General features: G+C 53.9%; 1 protein-coding gene across 1 annotated transcript; it reads left to right on the top strand.

The window, feature by feature from the left end:
* Positions 1 to 240: 240 nt before the first annotated feature.
* On the top strand, positions 241 to 19,729 carry PIANP (PILR alpha associated neural protein). The gene is made up of 7 exons (XM_051631553.1): positions 241 to 350; positions 8,243 to 8,383; positions 14,676 to 14,744; positions 14,873 to 15,435; positions 15,596 to 15,677; positions 15,927 to 16,154; positions 16,300 to 19,729. The coding sequence occupies exons 3-7, from the start codon at positions 14,728 to 14,730 to the stop codon at positions 16,319 to 16,321; spliced, it is 912 nt and encodes a 303-aa protein (XP_051487513.1). The 5' UTR covers positions 241 to 350; positions 8,243 to 8,383; positions 14,676 to 14,727; the 3' UTR covers positions 16,322 to 19,729.
* Positions 19,730 to 22,040: the final 2,311 nt, after the last annotated feature.

Genomic DNA, 22,040 nt, shown 5'->3' with positions numbered 1-22,040 from the left:
GGCGTGGCCCTTCTCCGCCGGTTGTTGCACAGCCTGCCCTGCCCACCGCCAGCTCCTGGGCGCTCCCTCTCCGCTGCTCTGCCTCCCGCCTGCTGCCGGACCCGTGGCTCTCCCCCTGCTTGCGCGCCTTCCCCTGCGTTTCGGGGGATGACCCGCTCTCCTGTCAGCACGGGGGTCGTGCTGCCGGATGGGCAGGCGGGTGACAGCGCTGTGTGGCAGCCTGTTTCCTCAGCCTTGCGGTGACCCGGGCTGCGAGCCCCGCTCCAGCGCTCAGAGGTGCCCAGAAGACCCACACGCTCTCCTCCTCGCCCCGCTCTCACGCCAGCAAGATCTCACTATTTTGGGAGCGTGTAAGTGTTAAAAAAACCCTCTTAACGTTGCAAAAGCACCACGCTCACGTATTTAAACCGTGCCTTTCTCCAGTCCCTGCATGCATCCCGTCCTCTACTGCATTAATTTTAATGAAAAAAAATGGCTTTACTCTCTGCCGAATCATTAACCGTCGCACCGGTCAGAGAACGAGTCCCAGATGCAGGCAGGGTATGGCCATGAAAAGGTAGTTTGAAGGCTCTGCAAGGACAGAAATGTTTATGGCACACTTTCAGGATGTCTTCGTGGGCAAATGAGTCAGTGTGATGAGACTAGGAGGTATCACTGAGGGCACGCTTCCCCCTGCTCGGTGGAATAGCTGTTTTCACAGTGATGGGTTTGAACAGTGAGGGTCATTTTGGGGGGAAAAAAACCCCACCTCCTAGCTCTTTTTGTATGTATAAATCATGTGGTAGGCAGAGGTGAGCTGAAAGGGGGGCTGGGAGGAGCTCAGTGAGCAGACACTCATTTCAATAAGCAGCATTAAGCTGTTTGGCTGAGAGTTTCCAGCCTGGCTTCCTCATGGCTGGCTCTTTTAGAAATCAGGGATCATAGAATGCCAGCTTGGAAGGGATCTCTAGGATCATCTGCTCCAACTTTTCTAGGTAATAATACGGTTTAAATGAGGTGGCCCAGCACCCTGTCAAGCTGGGTCTTAAAACTATCCAAGGTAGGGGAATCCACCACGTCCCTTGGGAAATTATTCCAATGTCTAGCTGTTCCCATGGTGAAAAATGTTCTTCTGGAGTCCAATCAGAATCTCCCCAGGAGCAACTTGTACTTCCTACCGGTTGCCTTTCCCATTGTGAAAAGGGAGTCTCCATCTTCTTGGCAGCCACCCTTTATGTACTGGAACATGGTAATGAGATCTCCCCTAAGCTGTCTTGTCTCAAGGCGGAACAAACCCAGTTCTCTCAGCCTCTCCTCATACGGCAGGTCCTCCATTCCTCTGGCCATCCTTGTGGCCCTTCCCTGGGCCCTCTCCAGCCTGCCTGCATCTCCTTCTATGGAAGCAAAGGGGGCAACACATGGATGGGAGCCCAGTGCAGCCTGTGAAGGGAGTGTGGGCTTAGTGTCATGTTAAAGCTGTAGTGCTGTCAGGGCAAGTTTGTACTCCAGAATGTGATTGCCAGCAAGAGAATTGGTCCTTAGCTTGATGAGTTTAGCACATATTCAAGGCAGTTGACTTTTGCTTTGCCAGGCTTCTGTGAGCCTTGGAATACGAGTAACATCTTGAAATCTTCATCTGGGTGAAGACTGAGTTTGTTAAGGTTTTACTTGCCAGTATCAACAATTCTCATGGCTTTGCTCTTCTCATGCATCTGCTCTGGCCCCCGACAGCTCCTTTGGGGTGTTGTGCTGCTCCAAGCACAGTTCTAGAGCTGGAAAATACAATCCACATTTACCTTGGGGAGTTAGATCAGTGTCCCTCCCTGTGAGAGACTCCTCTGAGCTCGTTTGAACAGCCATATGTATTGTCCCTATCCCTTCTATAGGTCCCTTCAGTCCCTGAGGCTTGGTCTTGACATTGAGGCTTCTGACAGAAGAAGGGAGAAGGGCAGACAGTGGTGGTCAATGTGAAAAACCAGACTTCTAGCATTAATGATCATGCTGCTGGAATTAGGTGGATGTCACTCAAAACTAATGCCAGGTAGAAGGAGCAAAATGCCTTGGGCCAGAGAAGCAAACTGTTGCCCTGAGAGGGGATGGTAACAAGACCCTCAGCCTGAGAGAGCACATTTTCATTTTCATGCTCTGATGAGTCTCAGTCTCATTTGCCTCATCAGTCATCTCTCCTAGAAAAGTGCCCACTGGTTCAGGGCACTGTCAGAAGCTGTCCTGCCCCAAGGTCCTCGGTGAGCAAGGTGGTAACGAGGATTTCCTGCACTCAGACAGACACATCTTCATGGTAGGCTGAAGACCATGGTGGCCCAGGGCAGCAGGGAAAGGCTATTTCAGGATTCTCAGAGCTAGCAGGGTCTGGGCTTCTCCATACAGCAGGATTAAGGAAGAAGCAGGGCTTGTAAGGTTGGGTCAGAGCTGGGAAGGCAGGTTAACGGGCAGTATGAATGAGAGGACTATCTCCTCCTTACTTTTCCCTCTCTGTTTCTGTATTTAGGTCTGATTCACCACAGCCTTACACCTGCTATATTTACACCAGCACAGAGTGCATTCAAATCAGGTTCAAACATAACCCTGCTGGTTCGCAGGGTTTATTACCCTCTTATTACCCCACCCCCTCTCCAGCTCCTTCCATCTCAGTTTTATCTCTATTGATCTGTTTCTCTCACACTCCCTGACACGCTTGCTGCCTTTCATTACGAGTCAGATAAAGCCAGGCAGCCCCAGCATCTGAGCTACACGATGCTCCCTCTGTCCTTCATCTCCACTTTCACCCCAGGGTCCTATGTCCTGTGTGCTGGGTCCCCCGCGTTTTTGTCTGCTCCTTCTTTGGCCTTCAAAGAGCTAAAACAAGGGCAAAGACCAGAAAGTCCTTTTGAATGAATCAGAGCCTGAGCTCTCCAAATGGGAAGGTCATTTTCTTCCTAAAATATGCAAACTCTCCTGAGAGTGCATGTTAACATCCCCATAACATAGCAAAGTCTTTTCCTCCTCCCTAGATCAGGGTTCTGGGTGTTGAGATTCAATTCCAGGCTCCTGGAGTCATTAGCTTTCACTGTGTTCCCAAATCAAACGCCTGTCTTTCTGGTCACAGGGAAACTGCGAAACATGATTTTTCATGTAACTTAAGAGTCAAAAGTAGGAGGCAAAGAGTGCAGATGAAAGCAAAGTCTTTGCAGCGTTTCATAATTTTAAGGTAAATCTCTTGACACGAGCAGGTTCTGTATTGTTGTTTCTGAATCTTTGGGATTTCTAATCCTTGCTGCAACCACCCCTTGCATCATCCCTCTCTTCTGATCTCGCTCTGATCATTCCAGAAAAAGATACCCATTCTCTTCATGCTGTAGATCCACCTTCTTTCCTGTGTGCTCACTGTCCCACTTTAAAGCCTGTGGAGCCGTACTCATTCTAGGCTGTTTCACTCTTCACCCCTGCAGAATCCAAATAACTTGTCAAAACACTGATGATATTTTTTTCCCCAGCCCTCCCCCAAACACAGCGAGGGTCACATCTTCTGAGGCAATTTTTCACAACTGTGTGTCACACAGACCTGAGACAAAAACACTGCGAGGACAAAGGAGGCTGGGGTGAATCGCCTGGATACCAACATGATCCAGAAGGCTTTTAACCCTATACCTTGTACTGGTATAATGTACTTACTACCTAGTTGCACCTAAAGGCAGCCCAATATCTACAGAGGAGTTTAAAACGAGGGTAACTGCACAGTAACTCTTCCCCAGATCTGTTCTCACCACCCTCAGGATTTTGCAGAGCAGGAGCTGTCTTCCAGTCAGGCCTCTGGTCATGATTCAAAGACTGCAGAAGAGAGAGGATCTTGCACTTCACTTGGTAGTTTGTTTCTGTGATTAATCACTCTCCAGTGACTGGCTCTTGTTATTCTCTGCCAGAATACCTGGTAGACTTTTCCCTAGGAAGGAAGTGATATTGCAAGCAAGTCATGTCTCCTTCTGCTTTTGATACATTAAACAGGTTGACCTCTTTAAATGACTGAGATCTCCAGCCTTTGGATCACTTTTGATTCAAAGTTATTTTTAAAATATGGAGCATGAAGCAGTGCATAGTTTTCCAGCACGGGACCTAGCCAGAAACAGAGGCAGGTTTAATAATCTCCTCACTCCTCTTCCTTACTTCTGTCTCCACAGCCAGCTGCAGCCTGGCCCACTGGCCTTCTGTTGGGTTTTCTGCCTGTTATGATCCCTAAATCCTTTTCAGATCACGTCTTTTCAGAACTGGAAGTTGTTCTCTGTAGATACAGACTTTTTTTTTTTTTTTTTTTTTTTTTCATGGCTGTATGATTTGCTCTCAACTCTCTTATAAGAAGTTTTATGAGAACTACTACATTACTGAGCATGGTAGGTCATCCTGTGCTAGTCCTATCCTCATTATTTTTAACACTCTAACAGTAATTTGTGTCCTCAGTAAGCTGTGTCAGAGTGAACTGTATCTGCTCACCAGGCACTGAATAAAATGGTGAGTCATACCTATCCCAGGACTTGTTCCTGGGTATCCATGTGTCATTGGTGGGCTTCCAGGGATTACCTCCTTTATGTCTGCATCGTGTTCAATGGAGTTAACCAGCTGACTTGACCTCCTCCTCTGTTAATATTGCATGATGCTATTTTTTCTCATCAGCATGTTTTGGGATATGAATGCTTCCAGAAGCCTGGATAGATCTAAGCCGTCACCTTTTCCAAACAAACCTGGAGTCACATCAAAGACTAACAAGAACAAAACAAGTTTATGCAGTGAGATCGGTTTCCTCCAAATTCGGCTGATTGGCATTAACTGGAGAATCTCATATTAGCTCTTGGTTGCTTTGCCTAGAAACTTTCAGGTCTTTTGTTTGCTCTTTACAAATATTAGCAAGGCACAGCTCTCTCCATGTCTTTGGGGATACCTCTCATAGTCCAGAGCTTATTAACCTGTTGCTGGGTGAGCAATGGGGCCAACGAAACTGGGTTCTCTACAGACTTGTCTCCTATATGTTCCATACTTCCCACTGCCATACCTTCAAGCAGGGTGTCTTGATGACACCCATTCCACAGACTTCCACGTCTGTAAGTCCTTTCTCTTGGTCTATAGTCTATGTCACCAGGCTCCACCACTCTCTAACATACACAGCTTTTCCAGGGTTTTCTGCTTACATCTTTTGGCCTGCTGGCTGGACTGCTCTGAGGGGTGGGGTTTTGCCCAGCAGCACAGCTATGGGCTCTCTTCCAGCACAGCTGCCTGTTTTCATACAGCTTCTTGGGGCTTATTTACCTTTTAGGCTCTGGTTCTTCTGCCAAACCCATGGCAGCTGACAGACAGATGGACAGAGATCTGCAGATAGCAGGGCAACAACACGGGCCTCTCTTCCTGTAGGAAACAACACTAAAACCAGCCGCAATGGGCTGCCTGGCCTCAGGACTCTTGAGTGTCAATGGTCTGTATGTGATGACAGAGAAGTTACTCTGCAAGAAAGCATAACACCCTCATACCCTCCTGCATATAGCTGTGCAGGGAGGTACTTCATTGTCCTCACACAACATCCTGGTCCAAATCCTTGCCAAACAGAGACCAGTTTTACATCTCCATCTTCTTTTCATCACCCCATCACCCTCACTTTAACACCTTCAGAGTAATACTTTATCGGGTCGTCTTTCCACAGCTACCCAATTGCTCCTCCATCAACAGTTGCATCTCTCCTGTCAAATTTCCCTGCAATTTTACGTTAGCTTTCCGTTGAGCCCATCCCATCCAGAGTTGCCACTCTGCTTCTCTAAACCAAACAAGCCATTCCCTTCCTGTCATCTAAGAGTGATGTAAGAGGGACATCAGCCCTTGCGCTCACTGTTCGCATCACCTCCATGGCTTTCCTGACTTCCCCCCCACCACCTCCCAGGGTTTCCTTGGCCCCTACAACCTCCTCCTCCTTGTCCTCTCTCATCTCTCTGGCCTCTTTGGCTCCCTTCTGTAGTTTTGTTCTTCGGGGGGATTTTCAGTGTTTGCGTCATTTGGATTTTCGCCCTTTAGCTGACCTTTCCCCAGCTGAATTTTCTCGTCTGTTTGCTGCTTCCCAATTACACTAAACACATTCGTCAGGATTTGAAAAGGTCAGAAAGAGCCCATGTGGCTGATGTAGCCCCTTCTAGAGCTTTCTGCCCTCCGCTCCCCCCAGGTAAGAAGGCAGGAGGAGCAGGGCAGAGAGAAGGAGGCGCTGCACGCTGACTCATGCCCCACTGCCACGTCCCAGCCGCGGGTGCACAGGTGGTTTCTTGGGCAGGGCGTGCAAGGGCTCGCTGAGCAAGCTTCACACAGATCCTTTGTACAAGTCCCAGGAGGGCCAGAGATTAAAAGGCTGGGGAATGCGGCAGAAGCCTGGATAATCTCTGACATAAAGCCCTGTGTACGTGAGGGAGACAAAAGCCGGGGGGCTCAGCCGTGTGGCACGCCCGGTGACACACAATGGCGCTGCGGCTCACGGAGATCCGGACCGTGACATTATCCCCCCGCCCCCTGCAACGCCGTCCTCCCACGCCTGGACCTCCCAGTGACCACAGCCCTTGAAACAACTGCATCCCCGTGCTGATCTGTCCCAAGGCACACCGACGTCTCCCCCAGACAGCAGAAAAACCTGTTGACTCTCCCAAGCATGCTCACAAAAACATGCGCAGGGCTGAAACATCCCCACACAGGAGAGCCCAGAGCAGCCTGGTTCATCCGGGGGGGAGCTCGCCTGACAAAGAACAATGGACTCAGCCCCCTCAGGTCGCTGTCCGAAGTTGGCAAGACCTGTTCTGGGCATCCTGCCGTGCTCGGGTTTTTGGTACCATGTGTCCCTTTGACATCTGTACCCGTTCCTGATGCAGCGGCAGGTTGCTTTAGAGCTAGGTGCTGTCTGCTGTTTCTTGCTGCTTTTTCCCAGGGTCGGTGTCAGTCTTTCGTCATCACTTTATGATGAAAAGTTTGATTGTTTCTGAGGATCTGAGGAAATTGCTTTCTTGCTTCCTCATATTTCAGATCCTGGAGTGGAAAGTTGTCTTTCTGTCATTGACTCTCCTCTCTTGCCCGTTGGTTGCTCAGCTGCTCCCTTCTGATTTGGACTGTGCTTTCTGTTTGGTACTTGATGGTGGAGGGAGATTTTCCCTGCAAAAAAAAAAAAAAAAAACACCCTTCCCCTCAAAGGCACATCAGCTTCTGTCTTTCATTTCGCTGTCACATCCCTACCGTTTCCAGCCTCCATCCCACCCATCCCCACCAGAAACGCGCCTGGGGACCGTGACCGGGCTACTCCCCCAATGGGAAAACCCACCTTGGACAGACCTCCCCATTGCTCCCACACCACCCATGTATTCCACCCGGCCCACGCGTGGGCCGCTCGGCTCTGCCCGTCAGGTTCGACCGCTCCCCGCGGCCCCCCCGGGCTGCGCCCCGCCGGGGACACCCGCCTGCCGCCCCCCCGCCCGCTCCCGCGGCGCGCAGGGGGGCCGGGGCCCCGAATCCCGGCGGTGATGGATGCGGGGATGCGGGGACGGGGGGCGGGACCGTCAAGGCGGCGAGGGGCGGCCGGGGGGTGGCATCTCGCCGAGGGGATTGCTGCGGGGCGGAGAGGCGGGGGGCGGCGGGGGTGAGCCCGGGGGGGGGCGGCCCGGGGGAGGGGGGATCCCGGAGGGGGGGCCTCCGCCCCCAAGGACGGACCCGTCTGGGGGTGGCAATCGCCGGAGCGAGCTGGAGCGACGGGTCCCTTGGAGACACCTCTCTCCATGGCAACCTAATCGCTTCCTGTGAAGATCCCGAAATAACCGACGAGACGGGGGAGCGGAGCGGAGCCGCGGAGCGGAGCGGGCCGCGGCGGCGGGGAGGCGGCGGGGGGCAGGTCCGGCGGGCGGCGGGAGCGGGGCTGCGGGAGCGCGGCGCGGGCGGGCAGCGAGCGGGAGCGGGAGGAGCCTTCGCGGGCGGCCGCCGGGGCAGGGGCCGCCGGGGCAGGGGCCTCCGGGGCAGGGGCCTCCGGGGCAGGGGGACGCGGTGCCCCCGTCCCGGTCCCCCGGCGCGCCCCTCGGGCCGCAGCCCCGCGGCAGGTCCGTCCGACCCGGGCGGGGGCAGATGTGCCGGGCGCGCCGGTGCCAGCAGCCATGGGGTTAACGGGAGGCAGCGAGCGAGAGAGACAGAGACGGAGAGAGAGAAAGAGGGCTGGACCAGTCCTCGGCAGCTGTTTATTTCAAGGCATCTCTCGCTCCCTCTCTCCCAGCCAGGGCTCAGTCTCATCAAACCTTCCTCCTTCTCCTCTCCTTCCTTCGTCCTGGCCATGAGAGGCACCGTCAGCAGCAACTGTGCTCCCCCAGCCCCCTGCTCCGCCGCTCCGGCTGCGCCCCACTCGTCTCCCCGCAAGGTAAGTTCATTCTCTCAGCCCGGGCTTGGGGAACGGGGTGGGAAAGGGGCTGCAGGGACGAGAGGCAAGGGAGGGATGCGTACCCGTCTCCAAGTCATCTCTCCCCGTCTCCTTCCCAGCGTCCTTTCTCCCCCTTTTTCTTTCCCCTCTCCCCATCTAGGTGCTCTGTCTCCTTCTAGCCGGCTGTTTCCTTTTCTCCCACTCCTTCTCCGCCCCTTTCAGTCTGGGGCAGGGTATGCCCGAGGGGCCGGGAAGGAGGGGGCACAGCCGAGGCATCGCCTCCTCTTGTCCTCCAGCTCTGGGCTCCATCACAGACCTGTTGTGCTGGAGGACTGGAGCGTGCACTGAGGAAGGCGACTTCAGCCAAATTGGCGCAGCTGGATGAAGGAAACAGAGGGGTCAATCCTTCCTCCCACCTGGCCAAGGCTGCACCATGCAAGAGAGCAATTCAGCTGTGGAGAGCCAGCACCTGAAGCCCTCGGATGCCCGGGAACAGTAGGAAACTGGGAGGCAGAAGATTGGCAGACTCATGACATGTATTGCAGGCAGGCACTAGATGGCAGGGGACCGGCATCCTAGAGTGCTGCTTGGAATGGGGCCACACTCCCAGTTCCCAAATGCAGGGAGACTTAAGCTCAGAGGACCACTGATGGGCTTCACACGCCCATTCCTTAACTACCAAAATGTCCAAATGCACCAGCACCCTTCCAGCCCCAGGTTTCTGCCCCAGCCTAGGATTTCTGTCCTCAGCCCGCAAGCGTTCACCCTGCTCCCCTGGCGCAGGAATTCCCTCCCCCCCGGCAGTCACTGAACGCTGCAGGACCTGCACTGACACAGGGCAAGCAGTGTCAGCCCCTCTGCAGTCCTGCCAGATCCTCCTGGGCTCTGCCACCAGCCCTCCCAGCCTCAGACACCAGCCTGACGTGAGCCACTGCATCCAGACTGCCAGCCCCCAAGTCAGCCCCCTCTGCAAGCTGTCGCCCCTCACCCTGTGCACAGCAGGAACTTCCTTCCCCAGATGGGCTTGGCACCTCCTACCCCAGCATACCAGCACCTGGATTCACTCTCCCAGCTGCCCAAACTCCTCTGAGTGCAGCAGAATTACCTCCCCGGGGCAGCTGCTCTGGGATTCCTCCCTTTCCCCATCCCCACGCAGCCAAATACAGAGAGACATATATATATAACCCCTTTTCACCAGCACTGAGCTTCATGCTTTCTGCTACCAAACCTGTAATGACTGCATCTCTGCCTCTTGGACCATGAACTCTTGGATATTCATGGCCACTGAGAAAAAGATAGGTGTGGGGTGCCTGGGGCACCAGGTGGTATGAGTGTGGGGTCTCATTGCCAGTGCCTAAACTCCCCAAGCTCGGTGTGTAGTTCCATGGTCCCAGATCGCAGTCTCACATCAGTAGCTGTCACCGTAGCCCTTAGTGCTGGCTGGGAGTTAAAAAATGACAGCCCACCTAGCGTTCTTTCTCTGTGAGGAGGGCTGGGTCCTCCTCAGATTTCTTTCAGTTTTTCTCAGTATTTTGAGTGGGATCGTTGCCGTGGGGAAGTGGGGGTAAGAAAGGATTTGCATGAAGCTCTCGGTGCTGCGGAGTTGCTAATGGTGAACGTGATTTCAGACAGCAGTTAAGTTTCATAATCTTGGCCCAGCTCCTGTGAATGTTCTGTTCCTCAGGGTCATGAGCCTCTTTCCCCTTCTTCCATCCCTCCCCCCTCTCCCCAGTCTGGTTGGCAATTTCATTGTTCCAGTGGAATATATCTGTCATGTGAGGTCATCGCTGCATAAGGAGAGGTGATTGATTGCTTAGGTCACTGGGGCCTGTCCCATGCTGGGCTTTGAATGCTGGGCTTGGAGACCTTGAACTGGGCTCTGTGCTCAAAGGTGAGGCAATGTGGGGTGCAGGGAGGTGTGGTGATGCATTCCCGGCAGCTCGAGTGGCCGAGCAGACAGACTGCTGCATTCTGAACTAGCTGGAGCACTCTGAGAGCAGAAGGCCTGATTCCTAGAGGCACAGTATCACAGCAGTCAAGCTTGAGATGTTACAAAAATACAGATAGATCATCATCTGCCAACTGAGCCAGACAGAATCGGGTGCAAGTCTTTCCCCATCCCCGGATGGAAGGAGACTCTACCCACTTCTCTCTAGCACCGCTTGTGTGTGCTCAGCTTAATCCACTCGCTCCTCAGTCAGAGCTGATCTCACTTAGGTATCAAGAGAGCTGTAAGATTCACAGATTTTTAAGGCCAGAGGGACCATTTTGATCATTGAGTCTGACCTACAGCAGAGCACAGGCCAGAGAATTTCACTGATTCCATTTCCTGCATCAAGCCCATAACTTCTGACTGAGCTGTACCATCTCTTTTAGAAATACGGCCACACAAAGGCTCCAGGCAGTAGTGAATGCACCACCTGCCAAGGTGAATTGTGCTAGTCTGTGACCCTCTTTATTAATAGTATTGTTCCTTGTTTGAATTTGTCAAACTTCAGCATTTTGTAGCAGAAGGTTACAGATGGCATTTGATGCGAGGGAGCTACAGCGCGGGCATTGCCTGCACATGGCTGGCATCTCAGCTCTTTTATTCCTGTGATGGATTTTATATTTGTATAGGGTTTATCTTCGGGACCACAGGATACAAGAGCCCCGGACTAGGAGAAGGAGTTATCAGCAGTGAATCCTAGGGCCCAGTAGCACAGTAGCATCTGTTCTCTGGAGATCAGGGTGTCAAGTTCAGGGTTTAGTCTGTGCTCCCTTGCTCAGAGCAGGAGTGCAGCAGGCTTTGCTCCTAGCCTCTAACTGAGGTTGTGAATTCCCAGCCCACTTGGTGAACCAGGATACACGCTTTGGGGCATGGCTGCTGAGATCTGCCCTCTCACATCCCAGCAGTGGTGAGTCTGTGCTGGGGGAGACTTACAAAGAGGGAGGAAGCACAGCTGGGTCCCTGACGCTGGGGAATGGCAGCAGGATTCACTCTTCCATCCTGGAAACACAATGAGAGCAGCTCCTAGTAGATTCAAGGATCTCGGGTCTGGACCAGTAGTGGGGTCCATAAGCAGCAGCAAAGAGCAGTGTAAGTCTTACTCACAGCTTTTAACCACTAAGATTCACCCACTGAGCTCAATGAAGTGCCCTGGAGAAATAGCTTTGTCATTCACGCTCTGTCATCTGTGCATCATGGGACTGGAACACCACGGTGAAGGCTCTGTACCTACAGCGAAATTGCACAGGTCCACCTTTGGACCCTGGCACCCACCTTTGGACCCTGGCACCCACCTTTGGACCCCTGTCCATTTTTATCACAATTAGGCCGGAGAAACAGATCTGAAAACAAGAGCCATGCCATGTGGTGCAGAAACCCAGTCTCTCTGCTCTGGCACACAAACGCCTCTTGAATGATGTATGGTGTGTGGATACTAGGATTTATACGTCCAGTCTTCCTCTCTGAAGATCTGCTAGTTTATCCAGCATCCACACTGGGAGCTGCATACAGAGATGAATGGAAGGGTGTTTGCTACACTTGTGCTCCAAGACAGCAGGGTCTGGGCCCAGGACACAACCCCCACAGCTGGGGGCTCACTGCAGCGTGCCCCAGACATGCTCTGTCTGCTGCTCTGTCAATAAAGCACAGGAACATCCATGCTCTGTTTTGAACCTGAGCACTCCATGCACAGTGGAGTCCAGCCCTCACTGGCTGGTGTTTCCACCTGACACCTTCTTTTGCTCTCACAGCATTCATGCTGTGGTTTTCCTTCTGTGCTTTCCCCAGCTCCTTCCATAACCACACCTGGGTGTGCTGATGCTAGACACACTCCATCTCAAGCCACGATATGATTAGCAAACTTGGAATGTGTTTACTGAGGCTGACTGACATTGCCTCATTCTTCCACTCACCCAAAGCCACCTTTGAGGTAGGGGCATCAGGAGTCACCTGCTCTTCACCACTGGCAGCAGGATCTGTGCATAGCAGTGTCTCAGGTCTGAGGCTTATACCTGATGTCTGAGCTGGCACTTCCACAGCATTAGGTGTACACAAGTGGGACAGTGCTGGGACTCATTCTTACCCCTCAGCTCCAATTACAGCCATTACCGTCGGGCTGAAATTCCAGGTGTGAAAGGAATTCAGAATTTGGCTCTGTAAGGTCTTCTATTCCCCGGCTTTGGACCCTGAGATTCCATTGTCTGGAGTGTTGCTGCTGGAGCTCACAATCTCAGCCAAGAATCCATTGAGATCTCCATGAAAAGACATCCTACCAAGTGAGAAGAGTGACCCAGCACACTGTGCACCTACACGCAGCAGCGCTTCTGCTGGTAGAGCCAGCTCTGTCAGGAGGAGCGCTAGTGGTTAGACATGCAGCCCTAACATACCACACTCCCCCGTGGGACCGGCACTGAGGTCTACCTGCACCTGGAGAAGATCTCTGCTCCTGAGGTGGCACTCTCCAGATCCACGTCTCCTGCTGCCTGATGCAAAACACCCCACAGTCTCCCAACACCAGAGCTGTAACTGAGAATGCCATGTCACAAGCAGAGCAGGCCCTCTACCCCAGGAAACTGCTGTCCCATAGTGAGTCCTAGGCATGGCCCCAGGCACTCCAGGCCACCTTGAAACTACTCAGACAGTTTGTGTGCCCTCTAGCCTGGGGACTCGCACGAGGAGGTCCTTGATGCTTGGAATTCCCTCCCTTTCCAAAGTCCAAAAGAAATTCTGTAACAGATTTGTGTTGCCAGACATGATCTTCCACGGCATCGTGATTACAATCCAGATGGCCAAGATCTTGCCAGCCTCTGGCTTCGGAAGAAACTTGCTCTGTTCTGCTGCCTCTCTGCAGAGCTGCATTTTAATACTGACTCCCCTCCAAAGCTTAGAGGTTCAGGAGTGAAGTACAAAGAAATGCTGAGAATAGCGGCTCTTTCTTCCTCATCTTCATCTCAGGATCCCTCCAGAGACTGATCTTGCCCCGGAGGGAAGGGCAGGGCACATTAGCCGACAATTCCTTTTTTTTTCCTGTGAACTTTGTTTAAATATTTAACAGAAGGAAACTAAAAATATCCCCAGTTAATGCAGCAGGAGCTAGACAGCTACTCACTCTTGGGTGCCCTTCCTCCCAGTTCCTCTCCTCAGGTGCAAATTAGAGGCACGAATCCCCTTAGCCACAGCAAACATGGGGGGCTTTTCTCTCCTTCAGGAGGGGCTGCAGTTTTAGTTCAGGGCATGGGCTGAGCAGGAGGGGATGGCAGTAACACCCTGGGAGCTGGGAAGTGCAACATAGCTGGCTTTGAGGCTGGAGGTGCAGGGCTGGCTTCTGCCGTGACTCTCTGAGCCAAGCACCCCTGGCAGCCACAGAAGGGCACAACCCTGGGTTGTTGGCATTCGTGCTTCAGCTGGAGATCTTGAATGATTTTGTCCCCGTGTGCACGCGTGTGGTCTTTGCTACGGAGGGAATCCCGGGTCAGGCACAGGACAGCTCACCAGAGAAGTGCTGTGCCCAGCCAAGGGAAGCTGCAGGCAGGATGCAAAGCAGCTGCCAGGCTGGTGTCAGCCAGAGGGTGGTGACCCAGCCAGGGGGACCCGCCCGTGCTCCGTGCCACCGCTGCTTCCGAGTGCCGCTCGGCACGGGAGAAAGGGGAGGGAGAGGAGAGAAGGGCAGGGACAGGACAGCACAGAGGACACCAGGACAAGGAGTGTGGGAAGGTAATTCCGTGTTAGCTAGGAAGAAAGTAAATACTGAATTTTTGATAGGCGTATTTTTGCTCTTAAATTCTTCGGTAAGGCTGGACTTTTCTCGCTGATTCACTCTCTCTCTCACAGCCCTCTTGGTTTATCACGCCTGTGCTTCCCCTCTCGCTCCCTCGCTCTGGCACACAATGAAGAGTCTCTTCTTTAATAAATGGATTACACGCTCTACACTATAAATAAGCACAGAAATTAAGATTCCGACTTGTTCCAGCGATAAGCAAACAAAGATGCCCGGTCCCCCCCCGCCCCGTTTGGCCCTCAGACAGGAGAGTCTCCGGGGAAGCTGCGCATGTGCTCCTGCACGTGTGCTCCAGAGACGACTCCTCGCTCCCAGCTGCATGTGCCGATAATGCCCGTGTTTCGGGGCAGTGCTGCGGGCAAGGGGACGCTGCACCTCCGTGCAGGGGCAGGGGTGTGTGCCCGGGCGCCCCGATGCCCTGCCCGGCGGAGCCGGGAGCTCGCCCGGGCAGCACACGCCGCCTGCGGGGTGCGAGCGGTTGCCGCCGGGTCGGGTTGCGCTGACCCCTCTTCCCGTTTTGTTCCCAGTGAAGAAGATGAGACAGGACCCTCGCTGAGTGGAGACGCTGTTTCATCGGAGATGGAGCCCCGTGCCGGGTAGGTTCGCAGCTTGAAGACGAGGGGAGCGTGGGCGGCGGGACTGCTCCCGGCTGCTCTGGGCTTGGCCTTTCAGCAGGAGGGGACGTTTCAGACAAGGCTGTCTTCTTCCTTCCCCCACCCCACAGCAGGATGCCCGCGCTCCTCTCCCGCATCCACTCCCTGCAGCTTTGGCATCTCCTCCTCCTGGTCTCTGCCGTCCCTCCTCCCGGCGCTTGGTCTCTTCGCTCTCGGGGCCCGGCAGCCCCCCGGCCCCTCTGCAGCCGTCGGAGCCCCTCGGCCCCGCGGCCCGTGTGCATCTGGCACAGGACGTCGCTGCTGCCGGAGAGGGCTCCTCGCCCGGCGCCGCCGCGGCCGCGGGCAGCGCGGGGGGCAGAGCTGCGGCACGTCCTGCGGCTGCGGCGGCAGGTGGCGGGGGCTCGCCCGGCCACCCCCTCGGGGCTGGAGGACGGCATGCCCTCCTCACAGTACCCCTGGGCCATCGTCTGGGGCCCCACCGTGTCGGATGAGGACGGAGGGGACACCAACTCGGCCAACCCGGGCTTCCCGCCGCTGGGATACACCTTTGTCTCGCCGCACGGGATGGCGACGGCGCAGCCCAACTCCCACTCGCTCCTGCACAACGCGGGGCTCAACCTGCGGGAGACCCCGGCCACCCTGCGGCCCTTCTTGTTTGGGCCCCGCGGGGAAGGTAACTCTGCCCTTTGCTTATTTCACACCCCACCCCGCCCCGACCCTGCGGGAGCAGCACCTTCTTCCCGGTTCGCCACAGGAACCTCCCCTTCTGGGGCTGCTCTCCGGGGAGCGGTGGGGGTGGCCATCACACGCTGCTCTGCCCCTCTGCCTCCCAGGTGTGGACCCTCAGCTGTACGTCACCATCACCATCTCCATCATCATTGTCCTGGTCGCCACTGGGATAATTTTCAAGTTCTGGTGAGTGGGGGTTTGGGCTGATGAAATCTGCCACCGCAGTGGTGTCTGCAGCTGGGTGGGAGGGATGACTGTGGGCTTGGGACCCGTTTGTCCCGAGGGTGCAGATCTGGTGCTGGAAGCCCTTGGGAGGTTTGGCAAATGGCTGGGCTGGATTCTCCTACTGAGCATAGCGGGGTCCCATGGACACCTCTGTCACCAAGGCTTGTCTGAAGCAGCACTCTTCATCTCACTCCCTGTCTTTCTTCAAAGCTGGGACCGTAATCAGAAACGCCGGCGTCACTCGGGGCAGCAGAGCAGTGGGAGGCAGCAGGAGAGCCAGCAGCCCCTCACAGACCTCTCCCCCACCACTGTCAGCATTCTCGGACCCTATGGTGATTCCCTGGCCCCCACACCTGAGGCGGAAGAGTCCAGGCATGGCCAGGAGGGTGTGGAGAAGCTGGGGGGCCACGGGAAAAGCACAGCCTTCCAGCTCAACCGGTGAGTGGCTGGTGATCCGGGAGAGGAGGTGGTGGTGGGGGACAGGTGGGCTGAGGCAGGGAAAAGGTGCCAGCTGCTTAGTGTGGGCGGTGGGGTGGCATAAGAGCCTGTTGCTAATTAACTTCCAATTCCCTTTTCCCCCCAGCATCCCACTGGTGAACCTGTGACGCTCATGGGAGAAGCAGAGCTGGCTCTCCCCACCCTCCTGTCACAGCCGGCGAGCGCAGACTCCCGCTGCCTCTGCTACCCCAGGAAAACAATGACCTCCTTGTGCCACGGCCCACCACCATCATTATTAACTAACTCCACCAGGACGTGCCTGGGCAACTGGACGAGCTGGGCCTCCTCAGCCTCCCATGTGGGGAAGGTTGGGGACCCGTCCCGCCCACGTGGGACAGGGTGACGAGAGCAGAGGGGTGGGAGGGAAGACAGCTGATGGTGGTGTGAAATCCTGCCCCCCTCCAGTCCCTCTCCTAGCACGCACTCAGGCACACACACAGACACTTGGATTTCCACGACTCTCTCACCAGTGCATGCCTGACACCGGGGGTAGGAGAGGTGGAAAGACATACCCCTGTCCCCGTGGGCCCTAACCCCTCTTGTGTGTCCCTTCACGTGTTGTGTGCTTTGAAGTGAACATCTGGAGTTCAGTGGCTGCAGCATTGCCTGCTGAGGCTCAGTCTCCCCTGAGCTGGGGCTCAGGTGGTGGCAGGTTCTTCTGCCCCTGAGGCCTTGGTCCTCTCAAGGGTCCCAAGGGTGGATGAAGCTTGGGCAGAAGAGGCTCAGACAGCACCTGGCCACCCCTTTCCTTGAAGGAAACATTACCTCCCCCCTAGATGGAATTCCATCTTTCCATTTTCCCTCTGCCTAACACCCCTCCATTTTTTCTCTTCAGCTTCTATCTTCACCTCTCTGTCACCAACTTTTTCCTCTCAGTTCCTTCTGCCACTTCTCTTGCCAGTTAAAGTTGGAAAAGGTACTTTCAATATTCCAAGTATTTTGATCTCTTGGAAGCCTTGATGCTGTCCCTTCCAGCCCTCTCAGTCTCCTTCATGGAGGTTTTTCTGAAGAGCATCAGTCTACTGTGATGTTTCTTAGAAGATCTGAGGTGAAGCTCTCTGCCCATCATGTCAATTAGCAATCACCCTATACACTGGGATACTGGTGAAGCAGCCAAAGCAGGGTATGCAGGCAGAGCTGGGCATGGGGAACTTGAGTTTTGCCAGGCTGAAGCAGGGAATTGCTTTCAGATACTCATGCCATAGGAAACAAGAAGTAGACTCTGTGTTCCTGGGATGACAAAGAGCTGTTTAGAATTGACCTCAGGAAGATCTGAAAGGTTGACATGTGCTACTGGTAGGTCTCTCCTCGAATGCAAGGTGACTGGAGACCCACGAGGCAGTGCTCCCCAAGGGCATTAGAGAGGCAATGTCTGGGGTGCCAGCTTTTGGAAATGTATTGCCCCAGCTCGTTGGGGACCAGAACAAATGGCACAGATATTGGTGCAAACTGGTTGCCTGACCATGTGCTTTGAGCTGTGTTGGTCTGTAGGGCAGGCAGCCACTTCACCAGTTACTTCTGTGAGCAAAAGCAGTGCATCTCAATCTCTTCCTATGTGTGGACCCACGGGTGTCACTCTGAGGAAGTGTGCAATGGCATATTTCATCTTCATGAGAATAGTTGCCCTCCCTTGGCTTTTGTGAACACTTTCAAAGTAATTCACAAACACCACGCTGACAGCCAAGTAGTTAGAGCACCTCTGCTGTGAAGACAGGCTGAGAGAGTTGAGGTTGTTTAGCTTGGAGAAGAGAAGATTCCAGGGAGACCTTACAGCAGCCTCCCAGTAGCTGAAGGGGCTACAGGAAAGCTGGGGAGGGGCTTTTTACAAGGGCTTGTAGTGAGAGGACAAGGGGTAATGGATTAAAACTGGAAGAGGGGAGATTTAGGTTAGACATTAGGAGGAAATTCTTTATTGTGAGGGTGGTGAGACACTGGAACAGGTTGCCCAAGGAAGTTGTGGAAGCCCCATCCCTGGCAGTGTTCAAGGGCAGGCTGGATGGGGCTCTGAGCCACCCTGTCTGGTGGGAGGTGTCCCTGTCCATCCAGGGGGGTTGGATCTAGATGATCTTTAAGGTCCCTTCCAACTCAACCCATTCTATGATTTTATGAAGTGATGCAGATTCAAGTGAGGTTGCCCCCGTGCCATACAGACACCTTCAGCTGCTGGACTGTGGTGGCCTGAGACAGGAAACTCAGCCTCAATTTTAAGGCCCTAATGTGCCATAGAAGGTGTCTGACAAAAGTAATCTTGGAGAAAAGGAAATGGACCTTTCATCCTTTATCTCTGCAGTAAAAACCTGTTCTTTATAGGACAAAGCACAGGGAGTTTCATCTGAGGCCAGGTTATGCCCATTTACCCAGCTAAACTATGAGGTGATCTCGGGTCCCATCTGACTCACCATGAAGGACATTTAAATGAGAATGTAAATTGTAATAAGCTTTGCAAAAAAACCAGTAGAGATTTGGAGAAAACGACAGGTCAAATAAAATTACTGGCTTATTAAAAGCACAGAGTGGCTGAAAGATGTGGGTGGGAAAAGACTCTGGAGATCTGCAGTCGAAGCATAGGTTGAGTCTCCACTTACAGCAGGGGATATTATTGCTTTAGCACAGTCTATTACTGAGTCTTTTCCTTATCCAGGCTCCATTCAAGGCTTTGATGGACATTCAAGCTGAGAATGGATGGGACAGAGGAGGGAGGGGGTGGGTGGCTGTTCCTGCCCACTGCCCTGCTCTCCTGCCCCTCTCCCTGGCACTTCAGCTCTGGGGAAGGACATCTGCATGCAGTCTGCAAGAGTCTGCACTGCTTATTGCTGGAAGTTTACAATATAATGCCTGGAACTGGTTTAAGTCATCTTTCAGGCCGGATTAATTAGATTGCTGTTTGATCAATAGTGCTTGTTGAAACAAGGGCAGAGTTTGGACTCGACCACTTCAAGGGCTGCCCTTGGACTTGCCCTTTCCACACACTGTGTGGAGAGAAGGTTTATAAGAAAGTGGCAGGGCACGGCAGGGGGTGGAGTGAAAACATTTTCCAACACTTGATGTGGGGGAGCCCTGCGCTCTGCTGGCCAAGCTTTTGTAAACTGCAAACAAATCCAATATCAGTGTTTTGGTTTGGTTTTTCTTCCTCCCTCTAACGTGTCTCTGTTCCTGATAAAAGTATCTCCAGGAAATGAAACCTCTCACAGATGTTGTGGTAAGGGGGAGGTTGAGTAATGCACTAGAGAAGACTTGTACAATGACAGCAGGTTGGATATGCTGAACATCTTTTCCAAGACCAATTTCTTTAGCCCAGTATGTTTTCATGACAGTTATTCACTCTCTCACACGAAAGAGTTTAGATACGGGAAACAACTTCATTGTCCTGCCCAATCTTTCATTGCTATATTTTGTCCCTAGAACAAAACATTCAAAACACGTGTGGACACACAAGCTCCTTCCAGTCAATAAATAATCTCCCTGGATCTGTTTTCTCCATGACTGGAGCCTTATAAAATATCTTTCCCCATGCAGACTGGGGCCTGCAGTCTCTTCCCTGGCCCAAGCTGATTTTCTGTGAGCTGTGCACACAGATGGGTTGACAGCACCAAGAGGCCAGCACCTGCTCAGTCACATCCCATCAGCTTTCCCTGTCTTCTGGGTGACTGGAGGAGAAAGATCTGGATTCGTTTTTTCCAGTGGAAAATTTACAGAGAGAAATGTGTGTGTGGATAATGACTGAGAATGTTCATAGCCTTTGGCTGAGCCTGCCCAGCATTTCTGTACAATTAAAGGGAAACGTCCAGGTGGGCTGGGTGAGTTGAAGGAGCATGAAGGAAGTCTCCTGAGCTCCTGGAGGGTCCTGGCTTTCTTAATGCAAGGGTGGTCTGTCTGTGAGGACAGTGGGAAGGAGGGAAGGTATGGGGGAGAACCTCTTCCCTCCACCCTGTATTGTTTAGGAGCAGGAACTCACTGTTTACCACAAAGCCAAGTCCTGTTTGGGCTTTCCCATCTGGCTGCTTGTGACTGGTAGGCAGAGGAGCAGATCTCCAGTGTGTCCTTCCACACCACTCCTCTGGTCCAGTTTACAGGGACCCACATCCAGCCAAGCATACCACAGCTTCAGAGAGGGCTATCTACCTCTTCCTCACTGGCACCTAAGTGCCCTTGCAAATCTGGTCCCCCACTCCCTTCCCCAATAAGGAAAAATGCTTGGAAAGGAGCAGTTTGTTCATTCCCCGCAAGTTCTCAAACACCATCACCTTCAGAAACTGTGTTTCTGGTTTTTCACCCTGACAAACCACATCTCTGGCACAACCTTCGAGCCAAGTTCTGCAGCACAAAAGCCCCGGGCCCAACTCCAGCTCCCTGATTGCACCCCTGCTGATGTCTCACCGGAGTGCTGGCCCTACCTTGGCAAGACCATAGAGAGGGAGCCTCCTCCCTTCACCGACTGCCAGCTCTCTGCTCCTTCTTTCCTGTTGCTTTCCCTCTCCCACTGTTTTCCCACTTCCCACTCCTGTCCTGTACCATGGTCTCCCTCCTGGTTCTCTCTCCTCTCCTGCTGTTTTGCTCTCCCCACTCCTCTCTTGTTCTCCCTCTGCCATTCCGTCTCATCCCGCCCCAGTCCCCATCTCCCCTGCCGTCCTCCCTCCTGCTTCTCGGCTCAGTCTCGCTCTTCCCCCTCCCCTGCCCCTGTGCGCTGTGATATATATTTTTGTAGGATTTCTCTTCTCCTCGTGGTGAAGTATTCAATTCTTGTGGGATGTTAGTTTCAACATTTTTAAATAAACCTTTGCAAAATACCGGAAGCAGAGCTCTTGCTGCTGTGGAAGTGGCTGTCATGGAGATGCCAGGGTTAGACAAGAGGGACTTCGGGGTTCACCCTGGGCAGACCCCAGTGGGATGGGGGCTCAGGCATCCCACAGCCTCCTCTGGGGGTAGGCAGGCAAGGTGATCTGGCCCCACATCCACCTCGCCTTGGTCTCCTCACTGGCCAAAGTGGCTCTTTGACCCTCCTCACACATTGCCATGGGAGGTGGCCTCTGATGGAGGACGCTTCTACAGCCTTGCACACCCATTCCTCCACCTGGAGCAGCTGTTTTGCCTCCAGAGCTGCTGCCTCCCAGCCGCTCTTTGGGGCTGCTGGTGACACACCGGTTTGTGCTGGGAGCCAGGGTGGCCAGGAGAGGTGAGAGAAGCTGAAGAGAAGGGAGGGAGATGAGCGATGCAGGCGCAGCAGCCTCCCTCAATCTGTTCCCCGCAGCTGCCTCCGCAGTTTCTATTTCCAGCCCTGCTGCCTCCCCTCCTGGCCACAGCGCCGCTGCCGTTGCTGGTTTCCAGGGCTCCTCTGTAATTAAGCATCCTCGTCTCCTGTAACTCCTCCTTCGCAAGTCCCGCCGCTGGGACAGGCATGGAAAGGGTGCTGGAGACCAGCACCAGACACGGTGCCCACTCTGAGGGCCACTCTGAATGGCCACTCCCCGGCAATAGCAGGATTTCTGGGTGCTGGGGATGGTCCCTAGCCCCTGCTCTCTCTGCTCACCCACCACCCCCATCCTTTGGGGACTGGAGGCATCCCTCATCTGCTGCTTTGCAGTTGGAGCAAGGCGCAGCCCCCAGACCGGACCCGACCTTGGGCTCTGTCCTGCAATCTCTGCTCACTAAAAGGACCCAGAGCCACTTTCTGCCACAGGGCCAGACCCTTCCACATGGCACCCTGCACCATGGACAGGATCTCTGTGGGCTGGAGGTGGCCCCAGGCCCACCAGAGCACACACATGGTGGCTGTCCCAAGGCACACACGTGTGAGAGGCTGAGCAGCACCTCTTCCGCCCTAGCACC

The sequence above is a fragment of the Apus apus genome, chromosome 1 (genome assembly GCF_020740795.1).
Source record: "Apus apus isolate bApuApu2 chromosome 1, bApuApu2.pri.cur, whole genome shotgun sequence".
Lineage (NCBI taxonomy): Eukaryota > Metazoa > Chordata > Aves > Apodiformes > Apodidae > Apus > Apus apus.
Note: the sequence above shows the minus strand (reverse complement) of the source record. Positions and strands in the feature narration are given on the sequence as shown.

What these genes read in the sequence shown, in the direction of transcription:
- PIANP (XM_051631553.1), top strand. An exon ending in GTTTGGGCCCCGCGGGGAAG is followed by an intron (nt 15,436 to 15,595) that starts GTAACTCTGCCC and finishes TCTGCCTCCCAG; the next exon opens with GTGTGGACCCTCAGCTGTAC. An exon ending in GGGATAATTTTCAAGTTCTG is followed by an intron (nt 15,678 to 15,926) that starts GTGAGTGGGGGT and finishes CTTTCTTCAAAG; the next exon opens with CTGGGACCGTAATCAGAAAC.